General features: G+C 44.6%; 1 protein-coding gene across 1 annotated transcript in view; it reads right to left on the bottom strand.

The window, feature by feature from the left end:
* The window catches only part of SCIN (scinderin), a 49,169-nt gene extending 37,171 nt beyond the window's left edge, over positions 1-11,998 (bottom strand). The window contains exons 1-4 of the mRNA XM_083578616.1: positions 11,039-11,998; positions 6,968-7,122; positions 5,988-6,149; positions 247-396 (exon numbers count right to left, since the gene is read on the bottom strand). Of these exons, the coding sequence (XP_083434742.1) occupies positions 247-396; positions 5,988-6,149; positions 6,968-7,122; positions 11,039-11,240 (669 nt within the window). The 5' untranslated portion in view covers positions 11,241-11,998. The remainder of the gene's footprint in view (positions 1-246; positions 397-5,987; positions 6,150-6,967; positions 7,123-11,038) is intronic.
* Positions 11,999-12,569: the final 571 nt, after the last annotated feature.

Below are 12,569 nucleotides of genomic sequence, written 5' to 3' on the forward strand. Positions count from 1 at the left end.
TTCCTGGAGATGCCAAAGACTGAACCTGGTATCTTCAGCACGCACTCCATGTGGTCCGTCAGTGCATGTGGTCCATCACTGAACTCTGGTTCCCTATGTATGCAATAGGCAAGCCCTGTTCTGTCTACTTCATGGTATCTCAAGCCATAGCTTGAGGCAGGGTGACTGGCCAGATAAACAACACAGCTAATGGAGTGGGGGGTGGGGGGCGGGAGGCGGTTTCGCCACCAAGTAAATATACAATACCTTTAGGAGTTCTTTTGGCTCACTTCCTTCATCCACAGCAATCAACTGGGCTCTTCCGTTCCGTTCATTGTCCCGAATGCCCACAGCAACCTGCGTAGCTTTCAGGCGCTCAAATTTATTGCATGTAGAGCCACACCACTGGTAGATCTCCTAGAACAAAACAAGAGATCTCATCAGTCAGCAGAATTATTCAGGGGAAAGCTTCACATGGATAGCTTGCAACGTTCCAGCATCATTACAATTCCAAATTCTCTGTTGCAACGCGGCTGCAGATTATTTGTTGGTGGCAAAGGATCAACTTACCCCATTGCTGGATCCAGTTCCACGCTCTCACCTTGAATACTCTCCCCACAATCACAATCATCTTCAAGGGGAGAAAACCAGTTTTATGTTGGAACTATAAAAGCAGATTTGTTAAAAACTGCACCTGGATGCTAAGTAAATTTTGGTTTATTGTTATGGGAACACGTCTAAGGCAAGCCTAGAGTTACCTGCTCCCCACTTTGTTCCTCTGTTTTTCTAGGATGCCTGTGAGGAGTTTAGGATCATGTCCACACCCTAATCTGTGGTTGATCTTAACTACAGTTTATGGAAACAAGCCAACACCATAACCCATGAGAGGGGAAAGCAATAACCACAAGCCTTACCTAAGTTCATTCCTTACACAATAAACCATGGTTTATTCGTTGTGGCATCACAAAGCTACAACTGTGTCTACAGTTAGTATACAGATCAGTTGCGTCTATATGGCAGAATGATTCATAACTGTTTCTATTAAGGTCTAGCAAGAATGGTTATTTGACACTATATGCTGGTTGCTATAGGTTCCCAGAGTTCCTTATGAAGAGGGTTTGACTGTGGAACCAATCTGGGAATTGTAGCTCCATGTGGAGAATAGGGGTCTCCTAACAGCTTTCGGAACCCTTAATGAATTACAGCTCCCAGAATTACTGGGGGAAGCTATGACTGCTTCAAGTGGCATCACAGTGCTTTGTAAGTACTTGGTGTGAAGGCAACTCATGTCAGCCCTTGATGCCAGCCCTGCCTAGTGATCCCTTGGCTGCCAAAGATGAAGGCTTCTTTGATTTGCCCTGGCATCCCAGCCATTGGTTTAGCCAGTCATTTCTGCTTTCTTAATTATTGTTTCACAGTTCACAGCTGGCTCTTCTTAATTGCTGTCACTGTGGCTTTGATTGCTGCATTTTGATTGTTTCATTTCATTCTTTTAATTGTTCACCGCCCTGGGAGATTATGCTAAAGGACAGCTAACAAGCTGACTGAATAAATAAATCCCACAAACTCATCCAAATAAGCTTGTATGGAAGCAGAAGCCTTAATTCAAAGACAAGCTGCAAATAATTTCACGACAGAATCGCATGGAATGAACAGATTTTGGTAGCCTGAAAGCAGAAAAACAGAAAGGTGGAATAAGAGGACTCTAAAAGAACTACAGTTCCTAGTTTGCCTAAAATTTATCTCCATTAATAAACGTCTTGTTCCTCAGTCCACAGGCGTTTTGGCATATAATGAATCCATTCTAAGCACACACCCAAGAATACAGCGTTTTCTACTTACCAGTGAAAGGAGTACTAAATGAAACAGCCCACACATCCTTTCTAGACCAAACAGCTTCACTATTCACAATTCACAATTTTGAATTCTGATTCATATTCCAAAAATGCTACTACAGTGGTACCTCGGTTTACAGACGCTTCAGGTTAAGACTCCACTAACCCAGAAATAGTACCTCAGGTTAAGAACTTTGCTTCGGGATGAGAACAGAAATCATGTGGTGGCAGCGGGAGGCCCCATTAGCTAAAGTGGTACCTCAGGTTAAGAACAGTTTCAGGTTAAGAATGGACCTCCTGAACGAATTACATTCTTAACCCGAGGAACCACTGTAAAAGCACTTGGCATGTGCCTGAAGTCAAGACAGCTATTAATTCCCCTGCCTGCTGTGAATGGGTCCCAGTTGGTGAGGTCTGACACAACTCTTTACAATTTTAATAAAAGCCGAGTATCTGAAAGCCTTTCAGAGTCCCAGCTGTGAAAGGTTTCGAAACTTTCAGAAAAGCAAGAGTAGATAAACATTCCAGACTCCTAGGCAGCAACATCTAATGCAAATCACCTCCCTATTTGACCGACAAGTCGGTTTTCGCCAAGCCACATCCTGCATCATCAGGCATTGGGCACATAAACATGCAGCTCAGCTGAAAGGGGTGAGGACTGCTGTTGTTATCAAAGACAGGCAGGACTCTGAGGAGGCAAGGGGGGTGGAGGATCATGGGGCCAGTGATTTGTGCACAAGGCAGGAGTCAGGGCTTGGGGAAGAGGGAAAGTCAGGGCTGTCAGAGACAGAGGAAGAGTTGCAGGGAGGGCAGGAAGAGGCGAAAGAGCCGGTCCCTGAGAGAGTTGGGCCATTAGATCTCCTCAGTCCAATGTCTCCAAGGTCAAGGAGGGGCCCTTTGCGCCAGGTGCAAAGGCGGAAGATGCCGGCTACTTGCATGAGCCCCGTCAGGTGAGGGAATTTGAGTTTGGGAAGAGGTGTGGTCATGCTGTTGCATCAGTGGTCCAGTTCAGGGCACAAGCGTGGAGGGGAGTAGATGCCTCGCTAGCTACATAGCATGAGGGGTGTATATAAAATATTATAATGATAATAATGATAATGATAATGATAATGATAATGATAAGAAGAAGAAGAAGTAGTTGTTATTATTTATACCCTGCCCATCTGGCTGGGTTTCCCCAGCCACTCTGGGCGGCTTCCGGCAAAATATAATAAATAATAAAATGTCAGACATTAAAAACTTCCCTGAACAGCCTTTAGCTGTTCTCTAAAAGTTGTGTACAGTGGTACCTTGGGTTAAGTACTTAATTCATTCTGGAGGTCCGTTCTTAACCTGAAACTGTTCTTAACCTGAAGCACCACTTTAGCTAATGGAGCCTCCTGCTGCTGCCGCGCTGCCAGAGCACAATTTCTGTTCTCATCCTGAAGCAAAGTTCTTAACCCAAGGTACCATTTCTGGGTTAGCGGAGTCTGTAACCTGAAGCGTATGTAACCTGAAGTGTATGTAACTCGAGGTACCACTGTAATTCTTTATCTCCCTGACAACTCATGGTAGGGCGTTCAGTCATTATTCAGTCGTTTTTATCCCCTGCTGTGGTTGCAGCCTTGTGGCATATTTATCGTACTGGGGCCTTGTTTTATCATTTAATAAAACTGAATTTTATCCTTTTTTCCTTTTGTGGTCTGGATGACTGTTCCCAGTTACATGATCTGTTTAACCCTTGTGTTTATGTGTGTCATTATTCACACAGTAAGAAATCCTTACTGGCCTGGAAATGAGGTAGTGGCAATGCAGTCAAGTGAGAAATCTAATTAGCCGATTAACATCATTTTTGAGTGTTGAAAGGCACCCCAGAACAATATTTAGACAGACGAACACGTGTCACCAGCACAACCTCTGAACTGATAATGAAAACCTCTCTTTTTTTCCCTCACACACACATAAACTAAATAAAAGGACATGGGGTTATTAAGGAAACAAAAAGAAGAAACAGCAATTGGGATGTTTCAAAGTGTTCATTGCACAATTCTGTACATTAACAGTGAACTCATTCTGTACGTGTGGATTCTTATGTAGCCAAAATGGAATCACCCACGCATAAGAGGGAAGTATGAGTAGGGTTGAGGAGACCCCGAGAAGTACAAAGAAAGTTATTTTTAAATCTCTAAGCTGGGGAAGACCCAATGCAAACTGACTGCATTCAGTAGGCACAGATTGCAGATTCACTGCTGAAGGGCAACTGGAATATGTGAGGAGGGTAAAATGGAGTTTCCTGGAAGAGCTGGCTGGAACCCTGACAGGAAGCACTTTTACTCTGCAGCATTTTATTGCAGGTCCAAGTTTTTTCAAAGCACATATTGCCTTCTAGAGAAATGTTCTTTCGGCTGCAGCTAATAGCATCTCATTGCTGATTTTACGAAGTATTCTGCATTTTCATTATCTTAGTTGTGCAATGTTTATTGGTGGCCAGTACAAACGGTTATGCGAACGTAGCAGAATATTCTCATTTAGCAACGCTAGTGTGCATTTGCTATGGAAGGCTTGCCAAATTAATCAGATTAATTGTTTAGTAAGGCACCTGAATTTCCAGTTCTTGCTTCATGTACAGTAAATGCCAACCAGATGCACAACCATGTAGGGATATGAAATGAGAAAATCTCAACATCTCTTGGCTTAGTCAAGAAACAGAAAACAAAGCTCAAAGCATTTTTTTAAATAAATAAAAATGCAAATAACATATGGAAATATACTGCATGGGCAAACACCATGGCTCCATGGAAGCTGTGTTTGCAATCCATAGACCTTATCTGGTTACAAAAGTAAATCAACAAGATTTGAAGGTTGTTGTGTGTTTCCTCACCACACGCTCAAAATAATCTGCCACACTGTCTAATAAATTGTATCACTGCGATCCCTAAATTCCTCAGAAGGACAACAGTACAACAGAGCTAAATGACCTTTCAACACACACAAAAGCAACATTCTGAAGTGACCCAACTGTAATTATGGACATAAATATGTTTATTCTACAGTATTCTTATTCAGAGAAAAGCAAGTCTTTCCTTCAAAACTCTAGATCGGGTGTGGGGGATCTGTAGCCCTCCAGAAATTACTGGACTCCCTCTTCCATCAGCCCCAGCCAGCATGGTTAGAGATGATGGGATTTGGAGTTCAACAACAACAGGAAAGCCATAGGTTTCCCCATCCCTGCTTTTAGCTCACAGCATCTTCCTTCTGCATTCTCTCCAACCTTTCACAATGGGCTGCTTATTCTCAGTTCTTTGTAATGTTAAATCGTGAACATCCAGCCTGAGTCCCATATTGACCACCTGATAATGAATACTACATCCTTAACCAGGTCTCATGCCACTGCCCTAAGTCAAATTTAATCTTTTGACCACACAAGGGGAGTAAACAAGATGAAGGGAAATAGCAAATCTGATTCCAATCTTGAGAAATCCTGGTTTTTTTCAATGCCTCTTACATATGATTGTTTCTGTCTTTGAATCAGAACTACATTAAGATGAAGGTATTCCTTTTTAAAGGGACGCAGGTGGTGCTGTGGGTTAAACCACAGAGCCTAGACTTGCCGATCGGAAGGTCGGCGGTTCGAATCCCCACGACGGGGTGAGCTCCTGTTGCTCGGTCCCTGCTCCTGCCAACCTAGCAGTTCGAAAGCACATCAAAGTGCAAGTAGATAAATAGGTACTGCTCTGGCGGAAAGGTAAACGGCATTTCCGTGCACTGCTCTGGTTCGCCAGAAGCGGCTTAGTCATGCTGGCCACATGACCCGGAAGCTGTATGCCGGCTCCCTCGGCCAATAAAGCAAGATGAGCGCCGCAACCCCAAAGTCGGTCACGACTGGACCTAATGGACAGGGGTCTCTTTACCTTTATTCCTTTTTAACCAAGCTTTGCTGGGGCCATTTTAGAGCATCACAAATTCTAGAAAATATTATTTCCTGTTGGTCTTTTATCTGCTTAAATGCTTCAAGGCATGTGGTCAGCAGCAAACCACCAGTGCTTGCGACACAAGTTATTTTGAGTCTAATATTGCAGAGGAAGTGTTTGTAATGTATAGAGAAGATCTTGGTTTGGGGCTCAGACTTAATTATATGGCAGTTTTTGTAGGAGATTTTGTTGCTTTGGAAAACTTCATTCCTTGACCACTTACCGTTCCAAGATCAACAATGAAGCAGTCTCCTTTGTTGAAACTGTCCCAGCTAAGAGGGACTTCGGTGGCTCGAATCACTCTCCGGCCTTTGATATGCAGAAGTCTTCTTGCGCTGAGGTCATTGGTGACCACGTGATTAAAGCCCGAGGCAACACCACCTGCCTAAATAAAGTGAAGCAATTTAGGGTTAGTTGGTTTCCATGATGGAGTATATAAGGACCTAGTACACATATACATAAGCAGATCATACAGCACACCCAACCGGATTTGCACTAACACGGAAAACTGAGTTTGAAACCTGAGAAGATGGTCAGGGAGATAGACCAGTTGCTTCTTCTCAATGGGCTTGTACTTCCTTGGAAAGGACAAGTTTGAAGTTTGAGGCTGTACCTGGATCCATCTTTGTCACTGAAAGATCAGGTGGCCTCAGTGCCTTTTACCAGCTATAGCTGATACATCATCAACAGCAGCCATTTTTTGACAGGGATAGTTGGGCCAAGAGGATCTATACATAAGTAACCTTAGTGGTGTCCAAACTTTTTTCAAAGAGGGCCAGATTTGATGAAGTGAAGGGCTGTGAGGGCCAACCAAAGGGCCAACCAAAGTTGTTGACCTTTTAAGCTTTTTATTTAGGATTTTACCCCAGGAAATAAACTGCCACAGGGGCCGGATTAAACCGACTGGTGGGACATAGACTTGATTATTCCAATACACTCTACATTGGGTTGCCCTATTGAACTTCTAGCACTTATTGAAGACTTTTTAAAAAAAAAATTCCAGCATGCATTTTAATTGATGTGTGATTTTACAGTCTTAAATGATTATGATTTTTTTGTATCGTATCTTTGTAAACCACTTGGAGACTATTGTTTGCTTCAAGCTCTGCTTTAACACCAAGTCGGAACTGTAACTTCTTTTTAGTTCCCTTTTCAAAGGTTCCAATTATTGTAGAAACATCACGCAATCACACTATTACGTACCTTATACTTTATGCCGCCTTTGAAATATCCAACGAATTGCGTAGACTCATATCCCTGGATTTCCCGATGCTGAACAGGCTTTCCTCCAAGATAATCATCCATCTGAACCGTAAAGATGGCTGCTGCAGTACTTTCATCCTGACTGCACTCCTTTCCTAAAACCAAACAGGAATATTCTTAATAATATTCTCGATTTCCTAAAGTATTTTTCCTAAAGTATTTTCCTAAAATAAGAATATTTAGAGGAGCAAAAATAGCAAAGAAGGGCAAACCATTACAGATTAAATGCCTGCCTGTACAATACAGTTAAATTATTTTAGATGCCATGAGTTCCTCCTAAGGAACTTTGGGTAATCCGGTTTGCTGAGGCCAGCATGGGAGAAGCAATGATGTCCTCCACATACACTGACCAGGTTCCAAAGAGTGCAGTTTTGACATATGTCTATTTATTTAATAGGGACGCAGGTGGCGCTGTGGGTTAAACCACAGAGCCTAGGACTTGCCGATCAGAAGGTCGGCGGTTCAAATCCCAGCGACGGGGTGAGCTCCCATTGCTCGATCCCTGCTCCTGCCAACCTAGCAGTTCAAAAGCACATCAAAGTGCAAGTAGATAAATAGGTACCTCTCCAGCAGGAAGGTAAACAGCGTTTCCGTGCGCTGCTCTGGTTCGCCAGAAGCGGCTTAGTCATGCTGGCTACATGACCTGGAAGCTGTACGCCGGCTCCCTCGGCCAGTAAAGCGAGATGAGCGCCACAACCCCAGAGTCGGCCACGACTGGACCTAATGGTCAGAGTTCCATTTACCTTTACTATTTATTTATTTATTACATTTATATCCCGCTTTTCTTCCAAGGAGCTCATGGTGCTCTACTTGATTTTCCTCACCCTCTTGTCACAGGAGCCCTGTGAGATACGTTAAGCTGAAGCCTAGTGACAGCTCCAGGGTCGTCCTCTGAGCTTCATGGCTGAGTCCAAGTTGAATTCTATCTAGTTGGGGTCCTACTGAATTGAATGCTGCGTAACACTCTTGATGTCTGCATTTCCACACGGCTGAGTCCATGCAAATCCAAATCAAAGCCCCATTTGATGCTCTTGTCTGTACTTCAGAAGTACTGGTAATTCACAACTTCAAAATATAATCTTTAATCACAAATATAACCTTTAATAATTTCCCGTTACATGCAGCCAAAGAAGGTATCTTCAGGTCCAGGACTTTGTTTTGTGCACCAAACAGAAGCTGTGCGCATATGTGTGTGTGTGTGTGGGTGGGTGGGTGGGTGGGTGGGTGGGTGTGTGAAACCTCAGGTGCAACCTCAGGTCAAAATGGAAATTGGCAGATGTAGATAGAGAATTTTCATCAAGGGATATATGAGTTGAGCACAAAACCAAGCAGAAAAAGATATACACACTGCCAGACCTTCTCCTGAGAGGCCTGGGCCACTTTCACTATTTTAGGCCCCTAGCCATGATAATAAAAAATGATGATACACGCAAACAAAATAAAGCACTCCTGCCAAAAAAATAATGAATGGTTTGTTTATATAATCAGCATATCTGAGATGGCATGTCCATCACAGTCCAATCTTGTGCCATCAGAACAGAAATATTTTTTAATTAATATGGATGAACATTTTAAACTCAGGTTGGATGGCCATCTGTCAGGGATGCTTTGGTTGAGATTCCTGCATTGCAAGGGGTTGGACTAGATGACCCTTGGGGTCCCTTCAAATTCTATGATTCTTTAATGTGACAAAACCTATTATCAACTAACCCAAAAAAATGCCTTTTGCCAAACCACATCTCTTCGTTGATTCACTATGCAGTTCTGAGCTGACAAAGTGTGTTGCATTTTGGTCTTATGTGCATTAGCACAAGCTGTGAAACTTATCGAATGCCTCCAAAATTGACAAGAGTCTAAATCTGAGGGGCCCAACATTTGAGCTTGAGACCCAGGCCAAAGGGCCCTCCTTCTACCCTCCCCCCACTCTTATCGGCCCTGCACACAGTCTCTTCTGCAAACCACAGGAGATACCTAAACACAGCGCAACACAGCACCGCGGGTGGCAAAATTCATTAGCAAAACTGCCAACTCCCTCGACTTGCCAATAGCCTCTGGTTCTTTCTGCAGAAAAATGAGTTTACCACATTTTATGCCCACATTACTCCTTGCAGCATCCACCTGGCACAATGGAATGAGGTGATCTAGAAAAGAGCTCTTTGGAGGAAACGTGACTATCAATGGAATAAATAAATGTTTATTTTGTTTTACTGCTTTCTATTGTTCTGCTTTCATTGTTTGCTTTTGCGTTACTTATATGCTATTGCGATTTCTGATGTGATGATCTTGATGGAAATGCTGTCCACTATTTTTTAGTGCGTTGTCATGATTGTGAGCTGCTTTGAGCTCAATACTGCAGTTGGAAAAACAGTGTACAAACATTAAATCAAACTCCTACTTAGCCATGAAGCTCACTAGATTATTTGGGCCAGTCATTCTCTCTCAATCTAACCGACTTTATAGGGTTGTTGTGAGGATAAGGAGGGAGAAACATGTATGCCACCCCGAACATCTTGGAGGAAGAGCGGGATAGAAACATTATTTTATTTTATTTAAAAAACCTATTTCTAAAAAGAGAGGCAACGTCATTCAGGACAGTATGGGAGTCCTACCATCTCTCCTAGAAGGAAGCCTTGAACCTCAGTTCCAGATATGCAGGACTTAAGGCATTTGCTCTGTACATGCTCAGGAATACTTTTTATAATTATTATGAAATATTAATTCATAACTGTTTCTTTAAATATGGAGCAGGACCAAAGCAGGGAAAAGGTGACACTAAATGGGTTGGACCCTAAGACCAAGATTAACATTACCTGCAAGTTCCTAATATCTGCAAAGAAACAAACTCTTATGTCACCTTGAAGGCTAACAGATTCATTGTACCAAGAGATTCTCTTTTGCATTTATTGTAGGAGGCAAATCTGGTTCCACGTTTCCGGCACACGTCACCTTGGAAGGCACCAGATTTAGCCACATTGTGGGAACCCACAATAAATATGTTGATAATATCATTCTTTCTACAAAGCCACATGTGTGTGTAGAGCTTTAAAGGGCACAAGAGGGCAGGTCCCCGCCTGCAGGGAGTTTACAATCTAGACTGAACGGTGCCATAAGATTCCTCTTTGTAGCACCTACAACAGATATCTGCTGCTTACAAAACAGCTCGGGTGCTGAGCTCCTTTGCAACTCATCTTCTGGAATCAACATCAAAGAAGACACACACATACACATCTCCCCGCCAGTACTTTAAATCCTATAATCTGTGCCCTGAAGGAGAAACAGAATTCTGCAGAAACATTATGGGACCAGCTGGGTAACACTGCCAAAACTTTTTGACAGCAAACTCAGGCAGCTGAGAGAAACACTGTCACATCTGCTTTGCACACGAAGGGGCTCAGTTTCAAAACTCAGCATCCCCAGGTAAAAGCTGGTAAAGATTCCTGCCTGAAACCCTGGGCAGTGGACGCCTGTCAGTCTATAACTGAGCAAGTTGCACCAATGATACCAAGCAGCTTCCTAATAATGTGTAGCAGCAACAAGGAAAGTGGGCGTTTCAGGAGACAACACAGAAGGAGAGACAGTATGGTGTAATGGTTAGAGCACCAGACGAGGGCCTGGGAGAACAGGATTCAAATCACCACTTGGGATTTGAAGCTCATGAAGTTCACCTTGGGCCAGCCACAGTCTCACATCCTAACCTACCTGACAGGGTTGTTGGGAGGATAAAATGGGAACACCGCGCATTTCCACCAGGAGCCGCTTTCCCAAGCTCCCTTGAGCAAAACGTGAGAAAATATAGATATGGAAAAAGCACCTTCCTGAGCGTGTCAAACTCTCTTGAGTAGAAGAGGTTGGCTCATCCACAGGAACTTTTCCAGATCGGCGGGGGAAGCAGCCAAAAACAAAAGCGCATCATGTGGCCCCTTAAAGCCTAGCTGCAGGTGCCGCTAGACCAGGAGGTGTCTGATTTTGCCCCCTCCCTTCTGCCCTGCATCCACCCCCGCTGTCCCGTACCTAGCCAGTAGTGCAGATTGTAGAAGGTGGCGTTGCTCCTCTTGACCGTGTGCAGCACCAAGTAGGCGTCGCCCACGTAGAAGTTGCCGTGCAGCGGTTCGGGCACCGGCACCAGATCCAGTTTCTCGATCCGCCAGATCTGCAGCCCAGCCCGGTGGCCCGCACTGGCGAACTCTTTGTGGTACAGCTCCGGGGGCGCCATCGATGCTCCTCCTGCCCCGATGTCAACCAGCGAAGTCCTTCCCGAAGTGGCTCAAAGTTGAGCGTAAAAGCGCACGAGCTTTAAACCCACTTTGCAATTACGCAGCCGGACGGAGTTTGCGAAGCCGGCGCTGCAGCTCCCCTGTTTTATGGCACGAGCGCTGCGTTTGCACAGCCAAGGGGCGAGGCCTGTCACTTCCCCGAGAGGCGGGTCTTGCGGTTGTATCTCTCCCCAGAGCCGACGGGGCGGCCGGGAGAGGCCTCGCTGCGCCCAGCCCCAAGCGCACCTATGGCAAGGCGAGGGCGCGCGGAGGGCAGGAGCTGCTGCTGCTGCTCAAAGGCCGCTTGTGCGTCGAGGAACCGCAGGAAAACCTCCAAAGTGCTGCTCAACTCTCCTCTCAATCCCGGCCTTGTTCTCTCTCCTCTTTGGAAGCGATTCATTCTTACAGCAGTTCCAGCCAACGCCTGTCTGCAAATCTATATAAAGCTGTGGGGCCATTTCTTTCTCCAGTTTTAAGGGCCAGGGACGTCATTCCTTGAATATGTGAAATAATAAGTTTTTTAAGTCTCTGAGCATGCACAGAGCGCTTCCCTTTCCTCTGCCTTTGAGGAGCTGCTGAGGAAAGGATCCCCAGGTGGATTTGCAACTGAAGAAAACTCTTCCTTCATCTATCTGTTTCAGAAATGCACACACTTTAATAAATTTTACACTGCATTGGTGAAGCAGTGCCAACTCTGGTGGTTGTGCCAGATTCAGCTGGACAGAGCAAAAGTACAGTGGTATTTCTGTGTGAGAAGAGAGGCAGGGCAAGGTTGATAAAGGGATACAGGAAGTCAACATATCTGTTTATACATTATACACAAGGTTGTGTACATGCTATTAAAGCAAACCTGAAGGACATTTTCCCCTTTCAAAGAATTCCAGGCCCTGTAGTTTTATCCCCCACTGAGGTACAATTCCCAGCAGCCCTTGACAAACTACAGTACCTACCATCTTCTGAGGGAAAGAATGTGTTTTGGACATGCTTGGAAGGTATAAGGTAAAGGTAAAGGGACCCCTGACCATTAGATCCAGTCGTGACCGACTTTGGGGTTGCGGTGCTCATCTCACTTTATTGGCCGAGGGAGCCGGTGTACAGCTTCCGGGTCATGTGGCCAGCTTGACTAAGGCGCTTCTGGTGAACCAGAGCAGCACACGGAAATGCTGTTTACCTTCCCGCCGGAGCGGTACCTATTTATCTACTTGCACTTTGACATGCTTTCAAACTGCTAGGTTGGCAGGAGCAGGGACCAAGCAATGGGAGCTCACCCCCGTTTCGGGGATTCGAAC

The sequence above is a fragment of the Podarcis filfolensis genome (genome assembly GCF_964270895.1).
Source record: "Podarcis filfolensis genome assembly, chromosome: 12".
Classification (NCBI taxonomy): Eukaryota; Metazoa; Chordata; class Lepidosauria; order Squamata; family Lacertidae; genus Podarcis; species Podarcis filfolensis.